The sequence below is a fragment of the Haliotis asinina genome, chromosome 14 (assembly GCF_037392515.1).
Source record: "Haliotis asinina isolate JCU_RB_2024 chromosome 14, JCU_Hal_asi_v2, whole genome shotgun sequence".
NCBI lineage: Eukaryota > Metazoa > Mollusca > Gastropoda > Lepetellida > Haliotidae > Haliotis > Haliotis asinina.
In genome coordinates, this window is record NC_090293.1 from 51,691,277 (window position 1) to 51,705,555 (window position 14,279).

General features: G+C 38.0%; 1 protein-coding gene across 2 annotated transcripts; it reads left to right on the forward strand.

Annotated features, from left to right (window-relative positions):
- The first annotated feature begins 7,987 nt into the window (after positions 1-7,987).
- Positions 7,988-13,496, forward strand: LOC137262239 (lactadherin-like). 2 transcript variants are annotated; one of them, XM_067800042.1, is made up of 5 exons: positions 7,988-8,025; positions 10,945-10,989; positions 11,206-11,322; positions 11,531-11,647; positions 12,891-13,496. In XM_067800042.1, the coding sequence occupies exons 1-5, from the start codon at positions 7,998-8,000 to the stop codon at positions 12,965-12,967; spliced, it is 384 nt and encodes a 127-aa protein (XP_067656143.1). In that variant the 5' UTR covers positions 7,988-7,997; the 3' UTR covers positions 12,968-13,496. The 2 variants fall into 2 exon arrangements, with proteins under 2 accessions (XP_067656143.1, XP_067656142.1); XM_067800041.1 differs by having other exon boundaries at positions 11,531-11,636.
- Positions 13,497-14,279: the final 783 nt, after the last annotated feature.

Sequence of the window (14,279 nt, forward strand, 5' to 3'; positions counted from 1 at the left end):
CCTTGTCGTAAGAGGCGACAAGCAGGATCACGTGGTCAGACTCGCTGACTTGTTTGATACATGTCATCGGTTCCCTAAAGCGCAGATCACGGGATTGTATGGTTCGGACTCGATTATTTACAGACAGCGGTCATATAGCTAGAAGAGTGTTGACTGCGGCGTTAAACAACACACAACGGGAACGAGAACGTTACACAACATGGCAAAGCAATATGCATGGTCTACAACAAGCTGGAATATTGCTGACTGCGGCGTAAAACTCACTCATTCATAATGCATCCTAATATGCGTTTATGACCACCATTAAACAGTGATGACAGCAGGCGTTCGTGAAACGATTATATGTCGAACTGGTAGCACGTATCACACACACATACACAGACGTCCAGAATGTGCACTTAATAATAAACACGCTTTTAAGTTACTTTGACAGATAGCGGTTACTAGTGTTTATCACTTGTTATGAGACAATGAAACATGTTACAGGGATATCACACCCACACTGTGAGGAACCAATGTTGGTAGGTGTTTCCCAGTATCCTGGGTTTTTTTTTTTTAACTGTACCTTTTGAAAACAATATCTTACATGGCCTCTGTGATGGAACTGTGATCAAGGTGTGATAAAAAATACATATTGTTTTAAACAATGCTGCACGTATATACAGATACCAGAACCGCTCTCCAAGTAAAACACTATAGAACACATTTTATGGACAACAACTTAGTTATTTCGTTTCGATACAAACTCAAACAGGAGTGATAACGAAATAAAGTTGTTATCCATAAAATTGTTTCGTATTATAGGTTCATAACTTCCAAAGTACCACGCAAACAAGTAAAACATTGACCAAAACACAGATGGCAATTTAGAGTGTTGTGTGGTGAAACAGTGAAAACATGTCGAAGGGACGTCACACTCATATCTGGTACCGTGTATGGTGGGCTTTTCTTAATAACCTGTCTTTCGCTGATTTACTTTCTGACCACTAAGTGGTGACCAGATTACAAGTTTGACCTGTGTGAAGAAACTATGATCAAGATATGATGTTAAGTACATATTTTCATAACAGTTCTGTATTCAGACAACCATATCACACTGAATGCTGATATCAATCAATGACTAAACACATCAGAGAACAGATGTTCTGCTTAGAGTGTTTAATACAAAAGGCGTAGTTCAGGCATAAACGTGTTACTGGTATCAACGACTGTACACCAAAGGTCGATAATTCATTATTGATTTCTCGTTCAGAGAGATATTATGAGTTCCGGATTGTGTGAGATGACCTTGCGGTTATTTGACAACAGACATAACTATAATATAATAGAAACAATAGAATCACATTTAAGGTTGTGAGAACTGTTCTACTCAAATGCTAATCAAAGATTACGATTGTGTCACAATAGGAATACACCACGTTATCACATATATCCCATCCTATCACTAAAACCGAGGCGTTAATTTCAGTTGCTGGTGCACCTCTTCCTGTTCCCTGTTGATACTGTCGATGACAAACCTCAACAGAAAACAACTGGACATTCTCATGCCACCTGGTGTTCTTCTTTGTTGTTTAGTTATTTTTCTGTAGCTTGCTTCATACGTCATTTTCATGTGCACGTTGTTATCCATTATCTTTAATGATATTATAGTTCGTGATAACAGAATCACGAAACATAAGTTTGTGACAGAGATCTAAGTATGTTACAATACATACAATCAACGCACATTTGCAAATAGCAATGTAATGTTTCTTAACAGAAACTTCAGGAACGTTTTAGGAAGAGGTCGCAATGTGTGATGCCTGTCATGAACTCAATTATTTCATTATTGCAGGTAAGACAAAATTTCTCACAGTGCTCGCTCCGTGGATTAGTTCTCTCCCAGTCCTAAAATGTAGTCATGACATAGATAATTTAACATTAATAAAAGTGGCTTTCGTCTTGAAAATTGTTTAGATTTGTTTGTGTGTTGTTTAACGTCGCACTCAGCAATGTTCTAGCTGTATGGCGGTGGTCTGTAAATAATCGAGTCTGGACCAGACAATCCAGTGAAGAACAGCACGACCACCGATCTATGTAGTTTTGTGATGACAAAGATTAGCAAATCACATCACCCGATGCCCTTATCAGTCTACTTCGACAAGCATGGGGTCCTGATAACCAAGTCGGTCGGAAAAATACAGTCATCATCATGAAAAGCTCAGTATGCCAGTGCCACAGCTATCCAAGAAGGTAGTGTGTAGTTAGACGGGGCATTTGGCCAAGCAAGATGGGATTGGCCTGTAAACAACTGGGAACAGTTTCATTACAACAGGGCACGATAACTATCAGCCAAATAGATCCATACAGAACCTATTGCAGTTCGTTTCACCTACACACATAATGGATACATTGCTGGTCACGTTCCAGTGTTTTTCAGTATAAAATTATATAGTTAGAGTCTTGTGTCCATGGTATTTGTTTCATTGCGGACCAGATGTGCTCAGTGCAACACAGCCTCTGTGGACACTTCAGCAGTTACTGGGGTAGTTTGAGTTTGTTTCGTGGATGAAAGATAGGGCTGCTACGTATTTCGGGGCTGAATTCCATTGTAGGGTCTTCAGAGAGACAAAAACGGAAGACCCAATCATTTTCATGACCAATATCGTGTAACTGACCATTTGTGTTTCATTCTAGAATGTTCTCAGCACAGGTATGACAAGGAACTTACCGCCCAGTTTAAATTGATATTCGTAACCATCCTTTGAAATGCGAAGAACAGTTACAGGTTTTATAAGTTCTCAGGGTATACCGCTTATCTCAAGATTTTGGCGTTTTTTTTCCAGATGATGTTGTTGACAATTATGTATTTAACGATATTAATGAGTATCTATAGAAACAATAGAGATTCAAGTCAGGCTTAGATAATCGACGGATGGGGATTTGTGTGCACACCAACAATAACCTCAAATCAGGTACGACGTTATTGTAAGGGGGATTCATTCATTTGTCTATTTTTTTTCATACGTCTGAAAGGTTGTCACTGTAACAGTTGTCTGGTTTGGTTGTTGTTTAACCCCGCGCTTATGCTAACTGTATGGGTCTGTAAATATTCGAATCTGGACTAGACAACCCAGTGAGCAACAGCATGAGCATCATCGATCTACGTCACTGTAATACGATGACATGTGTCAACCAATACTTATAATACACTCTTCAATAAAAAAGAAACGCAAAATGAAATTAAACACTGATGCTTACAATTTTGTATACATATGTAAATTCAAACAGTTTGTAATGGTTGCACATTGTTTCTGGAATGTTTTAGAAGATCGCGCTTGATTCAACTAACATGATTTTGAGGGTTTTGTCAATCAGAATTGTCATGATGTGCATGGATGTCTTGTGGCACGAATATCAGGCACAATGATTGTTTCTGACGTGCAAAGCTTACAAATTCATCCACGATCTTTGCAAGTACCGTATACGACAATGGAACGTCTCAACGCTGCAAATCGAAATCAGGCAACTGGACGATTGCAAGCTGGCGAAGCAAAGAGTAAGGAGGCAAGGATCTTCAACATTCATCCCGGCGCAATAAGTCGATTGTGGGAACGATTTCGTCAAACAAATTCGACAGATGACCGTCGAAGATCAGGAAGACCTAGAGTCATGATCACCTACCCTACTCCGGGTAACCCACCTACGTGACGGTCATCGTATCTGTATCTTTGTTTTCCGCTGATCTAGACGTTCCTGAACAACACCAAATATTCATTGATATTTGGGTTTTGCGTTTTGTATCAGTGACAAGTGTTATCGTATGCGGTATTAGTATCTTCTTACTGACACGTCGCTACTAGACAATAAAGAAGTCGATTATCCACAAAGACTTGCCATTCCTATCTATTCACTCGTTCACATGCAGGTTATTAATTTTGCAAAAAGTTTCAAAGCAGTGTCAACGACTTTTCTCTTTAGTCGATGCTGTTGGCTTTTGCGGTCAGTACATTCATGTGAGGCTGTTAGAGTGGAGGTATGTCTTTGTCGGATATCCTAATATTCATGCTCAGGATAGTGTGATTTTCAGAATTGAAAGAGTTTGTCAACAAAATTGAAAAAAAAAATATTGGTACCTGATATTTTGTGGCTGATTCATGTCGATACTTTCTGTTGTGTCTCTACAGAATGATTCATCCACAAAGCGTAGAAGCATCAATGCCACATTTTGCTATGACATGATACGTCTGGGTGCTTTTGTTGAACATCTTTTAGCTGTAAAGTTCGATTTGAATTCACGATCTTTTATCAAAACAGGACAGGTGTTGCCATTGAACACGTACTGCACGCAGATGAAATCGAAAGAAAAAATCTACCAGCTATACCGAACCTTTTTTTCTCTCTTTATTTATGTAAACGAATCTTTGCTACTTGAGTAGAAGCTTGCCTTAATGTCGTACATAGGTTGATTCACTATATCTGGAAGGATCACTGAGGACTGTTTATGTGTGCGTGTCTGTGAATGAGAGTGTGAGAGATAAAGAGAGAGAGAGAGAGAGTGTGTGTGTGTGTGGGGGGGGGGGGGGTGTTTGTGTGTGTGCGTGCGTGTGTGAACGTGAAATTCAACGTTTTCGTGTGAAATGTTGCTGGTTAGTGACACATCTCAAGGACATTTCATCCTCCAGAAGGCAAATCGACTTTGTTCATGTAAACACAAATTACCCTTGAAGCATCTATAGGGATTCTCAAATGTCGATCAAATAATTCTGATTATATCATGAGTATATATGTTTGTTTGATACCACATACAACAGTGTTGCAGCTGTCTGGAAGGAAATGAGTCTGAGCCAGACAATCCATGACACCGTGAGATCGATGACAGAATATGTAGACAGTGACAATACAAGTTGTCAACCATAGACCGTTTCTAAAGCGTCACTGAGGCTATGAATATTGTAACACTGATCAAACAATTTCTGAGCAAGTGTTACATTACACGTAGCTGGTACATGTATAAAACCTTTACGACAATAAAAAGAAATATTCAATTTCCAATAGCGGGTGTCTCGTAAATTCATATCAGTGGACATAAAAACAACTTGTCCTTTCCACGGACTTCCAACGTCAATGAAAACAACTCGTCCGATTTATGTGTGTTTCATATTATCTGTAGATTCAGAGCGACAAAACTGCAAAACTGTTTGACGCTAAGGATGAATTTAGCTTTCCCATGGTTACTTTTTTCTTTTATGCCAGGGGTACCAGTGCTTGCCTTTAACATCACACATTTGTTCACACGAATCAGTAAATAATCGACTCTGGACCAAGCAATGCAGTGGTTGACACCATGGGGTACATGTGTTAATGAATCACTATCTTACAGGGACGATAATAGTTCATCGCGATGAGGTGAGCATATCATGCACCTCAGATGGCACCCATTCAAAACATATGAAACCTTGGGAAACATTTGTATCATATCTCTGTTCTGAAATAAGACAATTATACAGTAACAGATTTGGCAGTTTCAGTGTTGCTGTTTTTGATCCGAGGACGAACTAGCATATATTTTAGCAAACCCATGCCAAATTTGAAATCCAGTCAGATTGAAGTCATTCGTCACGTGAGCCAAACACTACAGAATATTTCCTTCAACATGTGTTACCAGGGTTTTTTTATTGATATGTCCTAACTCCTCTTTCCTTGTCAGTTGGTATGAATCAACGTTTGATCGAACCAGACTTGAACATCAAGATGAGGTCAGCCCGGCGGTACCATATCAAGGTCTGTGTGAGGGACGATATCAGAATTGGGCACCAAGTGGAACAAAGTCAGTCAATGTAAATGTACGACAGCTGCGCGACGTGAAAGGTACCATCGCTGCAGGTTGTGTCAATAATAATGTCAGTATATAATGTAGACCTTGTAAAAGACAAGTATCAATTGATTACCCTTTGTAACGTATCGGGAATTTCAAGCTACGCTCGTTTATGAAATGAGTTTTGTAACTTCTATAACAGTCAGTCTCATTGTCAGCCAAATGGGTCTTCTCTTAGTGAGAATTTTTGACAGAGACCCATTTTTCAGAACCAATGTCGTTGTTTTCGATACAACATGACTACGGAGGGATACTTTTTCGTTAAATGAAACAAATATAGAAGCAACTGTGAAGGACGCCTATAGCTGCCACACATTTCTGGGGGCAATGGGTTCTCCTAGCCTTTAAAGCGTCCCCTCGCCATGACAAAGGCCCTGGTTCGGTTCCCCACATGGTTACAACGTGGAAAGCCAATTCCTGGTATCCCCCTCCGTGTTACTGTTGTAATATTGGTAAAAGCGGCTCAAACCTAAAACGTAAACGCTCACTCACTTAGACATTTCTGCAGAACAACATACTTTCTACCAAATTCGTATTCAAGAATACAAAGCTTTTTTGGAAAGTACTGTTGTGAAACAATCAAAGGAAATTCCCTGATCCCACTTGAAGGACAACATATTGGTATAGATGAGATATATTCATCTCATTGACAGTTTTCCGGTGATACGATGTTAATCTTGTAGCTCGATTGCTTATGCTCCAGTTCTGAAAACTGACTGCATTCAGGATGTGAAGACACTGAATACCTGCTGTCTTAGTATAGCAACGAAACCCATATATACTCATATTCCTAAAGAAAGAACAAGGTGCTTAGCTGAAAAACTGGACGCGACAAAACCCTTTCCAAATTCATTAGAAATCTCTGCAAAAGGCGTTTGTACAATTGTGACTATATCGTAATTATATATTAGTTTCAGCATTAGTTCAGCTGTACAGTACATGAATAAACTGTTAGGATCTTAGTTACACCTAATTACCAAATTCATTTATACACTTTGCTCATCTCAAGAAATAATCTCAACATTTAAACTAAATCGATAAAATCACATGTTTTTGCTAAATAATAAATCAAGTTCACGGAAAGTGTCATGTTTTTTCAGGTAAAAACCTTTTGATATTATTCAAGTGATTTTAGATAGACTGACAGTTCTAGATGAGGCATCTCACCACAGATTCCCCACGTCCTTAAAGACCTTTTTCGTAACATACAAGACTTTCAAACAAGTTACAAACAAAATCGAATCAAGAAACATCATAACCTACAACAGATTACACCTACTTGTGAGGACGATATCGTATTGGTCGCAGTTGGTTTACAAATGACTCTCTGCTCAAAACAGAGGAAGATGAAACTGCCCTGTGATGAAAGGTTCACCATGAAGCATATTGTGCTCGACCGTGACTGACTTTGTATATTGTGTATATACAGTACGCTTTGCACCTTTCTACTTCAGATGTCAAGCCCGTTTTCTACATTGTAACTAAAATTGTTATAACCATTTTATTTTAACATTTTGTTTAATTATATTGTAATAAAAAGTGTTCTAAATTGCACAGAAATATTATGTGGATGTTAAAATGCATATATGTGAACTTCCGTTCGAGTGTGACTTTGTGTAAATGGTGTATTTGTGCATATGTGTAACCAGTATATTGTAAAGATGGCGATGTTAACTTTTAACTTTCTCAACGTAGATAGAATTTATTATGTGAATTTATTATTAGGAAGAGAACTGCTAGAAAACTAGTTTCATATGGAGGGGAAGTGTGTCTAGGATACGGTCCCAAGATTGTCCTATTTAATCAAGGAAGCTTTTGTACCTTACACAGTTCATAACATCAACTCTTCTTGAACAGATGGGCATTTCAGATAAAGGGGATGGCATAACAGGTGTCTCAAGTGGGAGAATTGTAAGCAATGTAAATAAAAGATACAAAACCGTTTCCATGGTTACTCTTGCGAAATGGGAGGCAAGTGTGCTTATGGGTCGTTATCACATAACATCAATATAGTTGGACACACCTCCTATTTTTTACCTTCCAATCAGAATCAATATACACCGGTATGCACCATTCCGACTTCATATAAAACGCCCCCTACTGCACCAATGTTCATTGCATGCACGTACATTGTGTTAATATGAAGGATCAAGTGCTGAACATGTGGGGTAAGTTTTCAGGATATTAGCACATGTGTGTAGTCACATATTTCACACATTTCTATTAATCGGTTTTCGTTTTTGTTTTTCTTTCTTTTGTCAGTCCGTATGTATGATCACGTCAAACATGGAGTAGTTATATTTAAAAAAGCTGCAATGTACAGGTACAAGAAGGAAGAATATAAGTGTAGTACAGTACAGTATAGTACTTGTCATATCTGTGGATTTGGACAAACTGCATCCATAAAATTATGCACATTTGTAGCTCCGACAGACATATCATCCATAGTATTCATCTTTACACATTACTATAATATATAATCATGCATCGTTTGTAAACTGGGTCTTTAGATGTCTTTACTATGTTCAATGCCCTAAATATTGCATGTAGTGAGCGTGTGAGTTAATATTGCATGTAGTGAGTGTGTGACTTAATATTGCATGTAGTGAGTGTGTGACTTAATATTGCATGTAGTGAGGGTGTGAGTTAACAATGCATGTAGTGAGTATGTGTGAGTTAATATTGCATGTAGTGAGTATGTGAGAGAAATGCTTAACATATACACAATAAAAGTAGTTAAGTAACCAGTCATCGACGGACTGTAAAATAACTAGAGTAACACAAAAAGAGTTAAAACTAGCTTGCGTGTATGTTACAATTAGAAACCTGTTTTAGACAATACAATGTACGAATGAGATACTGATCACCATGCTGGGAACCATAGAGACTAACAGTGCCGTTGACACCTGCATGGGCCCAAGCTGGATTAACTCCATCCCTTCATCTGCTGGCAACTGTAGGCAAATTTATCTACAAATTTAATCAAACTACGAGTAGAAAGTGGAAGATTAAATTTGACTTTAAATGTTTTGTGTCTTACATATACTATAAGAGGACAATAATTTTACAGTACTTCAACCTCCGTCGAGGATAGTGGCACTAACTATCTAAGTTGCTAATTCAAAAATCAATACAGTCAACCATGCTTGACCGTGATTCTCTCACCACTAGGGATGCATGTGGAACATCCTTATCTGTGAATAAATATTCAAGTGTATACCTGCTATGGCCAGTACGACATCGTGGCATGATGGCCTCTTAAAATCTGGACTGCAAACATAATCATGTAAATTATTTATACCTACTTGAGTGTCCCACGTTTTTGCATCAGATTACAGATATAAGTGAGTGAGTGAGTTAAAGATTTAACGTCACACCAGAAATATTTCAGCCACTGAGTGACGAGAACAAACTTAGCATACATTGTGAATACCTGTCATGATGCGCCTCAAAATGACACGTATTAACATTAACACACGGGCTATCAACTACCAACAGCCAAACCTGGGGTTCAGTACTTCAGCTTCCTACATGAATTCACATCAGGATTTAAAGCCTTCTTCCTTCTCTTGCACTTGTATACAATGCTAGACATAAATTAAAACAATAAAACTGATGCAATAAAATTCCGGTTGTCTACAGTGTATTATGATACCATAGGGCAATCATCAGGGAGCAATCTTTCCACAATACTTCAACCACATCAAATAGCATAAGATTTAATAATAGTTTTGTAATAAGAGTATCGAATAAGAAGTTGTGTCACAGACTTGTTGAGTGATGCCCTAGCAGCAAAGTCGGCCATTGTGTAACCAAAACTTCAAACATGGCTTGGTAACCAACAGAAGACGATGTCATACTGGCCAGTAGCAAGATCATTATATAACTCAACTCTTAAAAGTGAATGTTTACTCGCAATATTTTTTGAGTCTGAGGGCAAGAAAGTGAATCTGAAATTATGATATATTGTTTATAGTTAGGGTGACTGGACTGTTCATATATATTGAAGAGATATTAGCATTACGTTTGCTTCTGCTGTGAAATTGAACGGTCATTGGATAATCTGAATGAAACTGTTTTGGACCCAATGATCGTGGCAACAATTGCATGTGGTTTTATCCTTCAGAACATATCTGCACATTTTCAGCTGTGTCACAGTAGCTTAATTCCCAAATTTCTGATACATCGCAGAATACTATTGCATCACAAACCCTGAAACAATCCGTAGAGTAAATATCTCCTACTCTCTTTGGTTTTGCGTGTGTGTTGCTAAAAGGGCCTTGTTTCATTGTGATGCAAGGAACAATTTGTGCTTTCGCCCAAACTATTCCGGGTGTAATTACTTAGGTTCAAAAGGTATAAAAGGACACTACCTTATGCTTCTGACCACGTTGATAAGTTGTGTTATACGTATTACAGTGGGCAACACTTTTGAAAACCCAGTAACTTGTACCTTTTTACATTTATTTTATCCTTTTGAATTTACAAAACATTCAAGAGCAACACTATGTTTTTGGTATCTTGCATGAAGTAATGAATGTAATGCTGACATATTATCAGCAAAATGAGAAAAGGCATATTAATTACAGTGAATACATTTAAGCCTTGTCTACTGGATTTTACCATTAAACACTGGCCTAAGATAAAATAAGCATCTGTGGACCTAAAGGGCAACCCTTGAAAAGTACCAGACCTGCAATATTTTGCACATAATCTACCAAACATATGTTTGTGTGATTTTTGAGGTCACTTTTCAAACTGGACTTAATTATGGGACATTTATATCTTTTTCCCCTTGGGATTGTTCCAGCTAGGAATATTTTATCATTAACGTTACAAAACGAAGCAGGTTGCCTACTCGATTCTGGCTTACAAACACGCATAACCTATATCAATACTCAGATACTTACAATATTGTTTCTAGCATACATTATCTTTACACGGCATCAAGGTGTTCAAAAGTTTTTCTGAATTCCATGTGGCTAGAAATATTTATGTGCTCTACTAGTTACAATAAATAAAATACAAGAATATAATAATGTTTACACATGATAACAAGATGCTGTAACACACTTACATGTTTACAGGTTTAATCACGATAGTGGTGATATTCAGTAGCCAGTGCCTGGCAGGTAAGTAATGTCATGTTCATAGTTTAACTAATTTTTGGGAGAAATACACGCCTCTATTTATAATTCCTAGATAATATTTTGGTGATGTTTATATATTGGTTGGGTTGGCAATGTACTGTACACTTTTTCCATTTTCATTATCTTATCATATGTTGTATTGTCCACAATTTATGCCGTAGTCTGGCTTTCATAACTTATTGTGTTTTACATTTATAGCTGAGAAAGCTTCCTGTGACAAGAATCCATGTCAGAATAACGGAGTGTGTAAAGTCAGCAACAACACGGTTGTTTGCACTTGTACAAAAGGGTACAGCGGAGACAGATGTCAAAACGGTAGGTCTTCTCTTACTGTTTACTTGGGGCAGAATGCAACAAGAAATCAACTTTATGTTGTGAACCACAATGGGTGTATTCGTATGTGCAGGCCTTTCCTATCATCTAAGTACGTTTCGATAATGTGATCATTCGTTTAAACAGTGCAGTGTTCCACAATTTATGCCGCAGTCTGGCTTTCATAACTTATTATGTTTTACATTTATAGCTGACAAAGCTGCCTGTGACAAGAACCCATGTACGAATAACGGAGCGTGTAAAGTCAGCAACAACAAGGTTGTTTGCACTTGTAAAAAAGGGTACAGCGGAAACAGGTGTGAATCAAGTAGGTCTTCTCTTACTATTTACTTGGGGCAGAATTCAATACCAAAATAACCTTCTATTGTGAAACATAATACGTGTATTCGTATGTGCAGCAACTGTATCCTGTTTCTTGATGTGTTTCATATTGCATGAAAATCTGGCCAAGAAATTTTCAGTGATCTGATTTCGTTCAGTAGGGTTCATAAAACTACCTACCTTCAACTGATGTACCAACATCAGATGAAAATAGAGACGAAATAAATCATTGAATGACACTTAATTGTCTTACATCCAAGTCTATCATCGCGATTGAAAGTAATTTAACTTTTTGTGCCATAAATGTATAACTGTCAATGTACAATAACTCACTACAATAAAAAAAACCACTTTATCCAAAACTGGTATCGGTTTTCAAACAATATTCAAAGCAGCATACAATACAGTTGTAATTATTATCGATAGGTCAGTACGTGTTTGTACTCTACTGCTTTGGTTATGACCAGGCAGTATTCTCTCATACCTGCAAACCGTTACTATGCTCTACAATATGTAAGCTATATTGAAAAATACTTAACATACAAAACATAAATGATCATACCCCTGATAACAATAAGGCTAACCGATTTAATTTTTGTAAGATGAGGTACTCTTGGAAAAGAAACGTTTTGATGACAGAACGTTATTGCATATGAGCGAACAGCGTACCAGCATACGATTTTGTAGACCTGTATGAGTATTTGTGTTGAACGTATTATATCAAGTACTCGCTGAATTCCTAACCATTAAGAAAGATGACCTAAAACGATATCACTGATGATCTCAAAGGTCGTTAGCACATTGCTGAACTGTGTATGGGTAAACCTTATCTCAGAATCACGCTTTTGTTTACTTTGAGAAACGTAGGACTTAAATTGGGCCTTTAGTAATCCATGCTTGTCATAAGAGGCGATTAACAAGACCGGGCGGTGAGGCTTGCTGACTTGGTTGACACGTCATCGTATCCCGATTGCGTCGATCGATGTTACTGCTGTTAATCATTGGATTGTCTGGTCCACACGTGATTACTTACAGACCGCCGCAAAATAGTTGGGATATGCAAAACTAGACGCACTCACTCACTTTGAGACAATGCCCGTTTTCAATGTTAACGTTAATCAAGAATAGCACATATTCGAATAGAAAATGGGTAGGCAGTGTATACATTGTCACTTTGAAAACACATTGTAAACGTATCTATCCCACACTGAATGTTCATTTATGTTTAGGTGCTGCTACGAAAATGTCGGGGCACATTCTTCTCTTCACGTTTGCTGCTGTCATCGCAGTGATGAACCTCAACTGAAAACAGTCGGATATGGCCATAACATCACGCGTTGCAAGAAGTCCGCTACATTGATTAGTTTTTAAATACACATCGATACACACGAATTGCATCAATTGACTAGGTGATACTAGACGTATCTAGATACCATGGATGATACGGTAGTTATAAGGATACAAAAATCGTGCAATACACTCAATGGACGTGAATTGTACATTTACAAAGTGAAAATAGGAAAACATACCTCATAATAGAAAGTTCAAGGACACAAATTCAAAAGAGGACGCTGTGTGTGATATGTGTCATATTCGCAAGTTCTATAACTTTAATTACCTTACTGCAGAAAAGAACTTTATCAGAGTGCTGGCTTCAGCCGTTGATGACATATAACTTATGACGTGGACCTGTTTTCCAGTGACAGAGAGTAAAATGATCATTTATATGTTGTCTACTTCTTATCTGCAGTGACACTGAGAAATTCTTCACTTTGGCACGTATATGTGTTTCAGCACTTCTAGTCATTAACAATACAACTATTGCTTCAAGGCGATAGGTCGTGTTGTGTGATGTTTTCATTGATATAGTTTAGTTTCACGACTCTTTTTGCAATATATTGTTGCACCATCACGGCAGGGGACAGCAGAAATTGGCTTCACCAATGTATCCATGCAGCGCCCCGAATCCGTGTCTTCGACCTGACGAGAGAACGCTTTAACAACTAGACTACTACATTGAAAATGCCTAGCCACCATTATGAAAGGTTCAGTATGCAAGCGTTGTTTTCATCAAGATAGACAGTGTCGTTAGACGGAGCAGAGTTTCAGTCAAGAGGACTTGTCTTCAAACAGTTCAGCACCAATCAGTGACCGACAATGTCAGCATGTATGTACATTTCACGAAAATGGGTATTGCTGACAGATCCATTTGTCAGGCAAGTCAGCGAACAAATAACGTGAAATGCATGGCAAATGCATTCAGTGCAACAGAAAGGATCATTAAATGAAAGTAGAGGGCTCGCGAAAGTGAACACCCGTATTAATGATCGATCAAGCAAACCATAAAATGTTTTGAGGTGATATTCCATTTAACGAAGCCAGGATTTAGGACAATGCACCAACATTTCTAGGAGAAACTCATAACAGATTAAGAGCACGTGTCATGTAATATACAGAGGGGTAGGAATAGCACAGTTGACATATACAACAAGAGAACGTCGAGTCAGCCATGAAATGTCTCAGCCATTGAAATTCTCCGTCGCACATACAGATCCTTTGTAACGAGCGAGACCACCTCTAGCAGCAATACACTCCCAGACTCAAGGGAAACAAATTTC

What these genes read in the sequence shown, in the direction of transcription:
- LOC137262239 (XM_067800041.1), top strand. Translation starts at nt 7,998, where the DNA reads ATGAAGGATCAAGTGCTGAACATGTGGG. An exon ending in CAGTAGCCAGTGCCTGGCAG is followed by an intron (nt 10,990 to 11,205) that starts GTAAGTAATGTC and finishes TTACATTTATAG; the next exon opens with CTGAGAAAGCTTCCTGTGAC. An exon ending in CGGAGACAGATGTCAAAACG is followed by an intron (nt 11,323 to 11,530) that starts GTAGGTCTTCTC and finishes TTACATTTATAG; the next exon opens with CTGACAAAGCTGCCTGTGAC.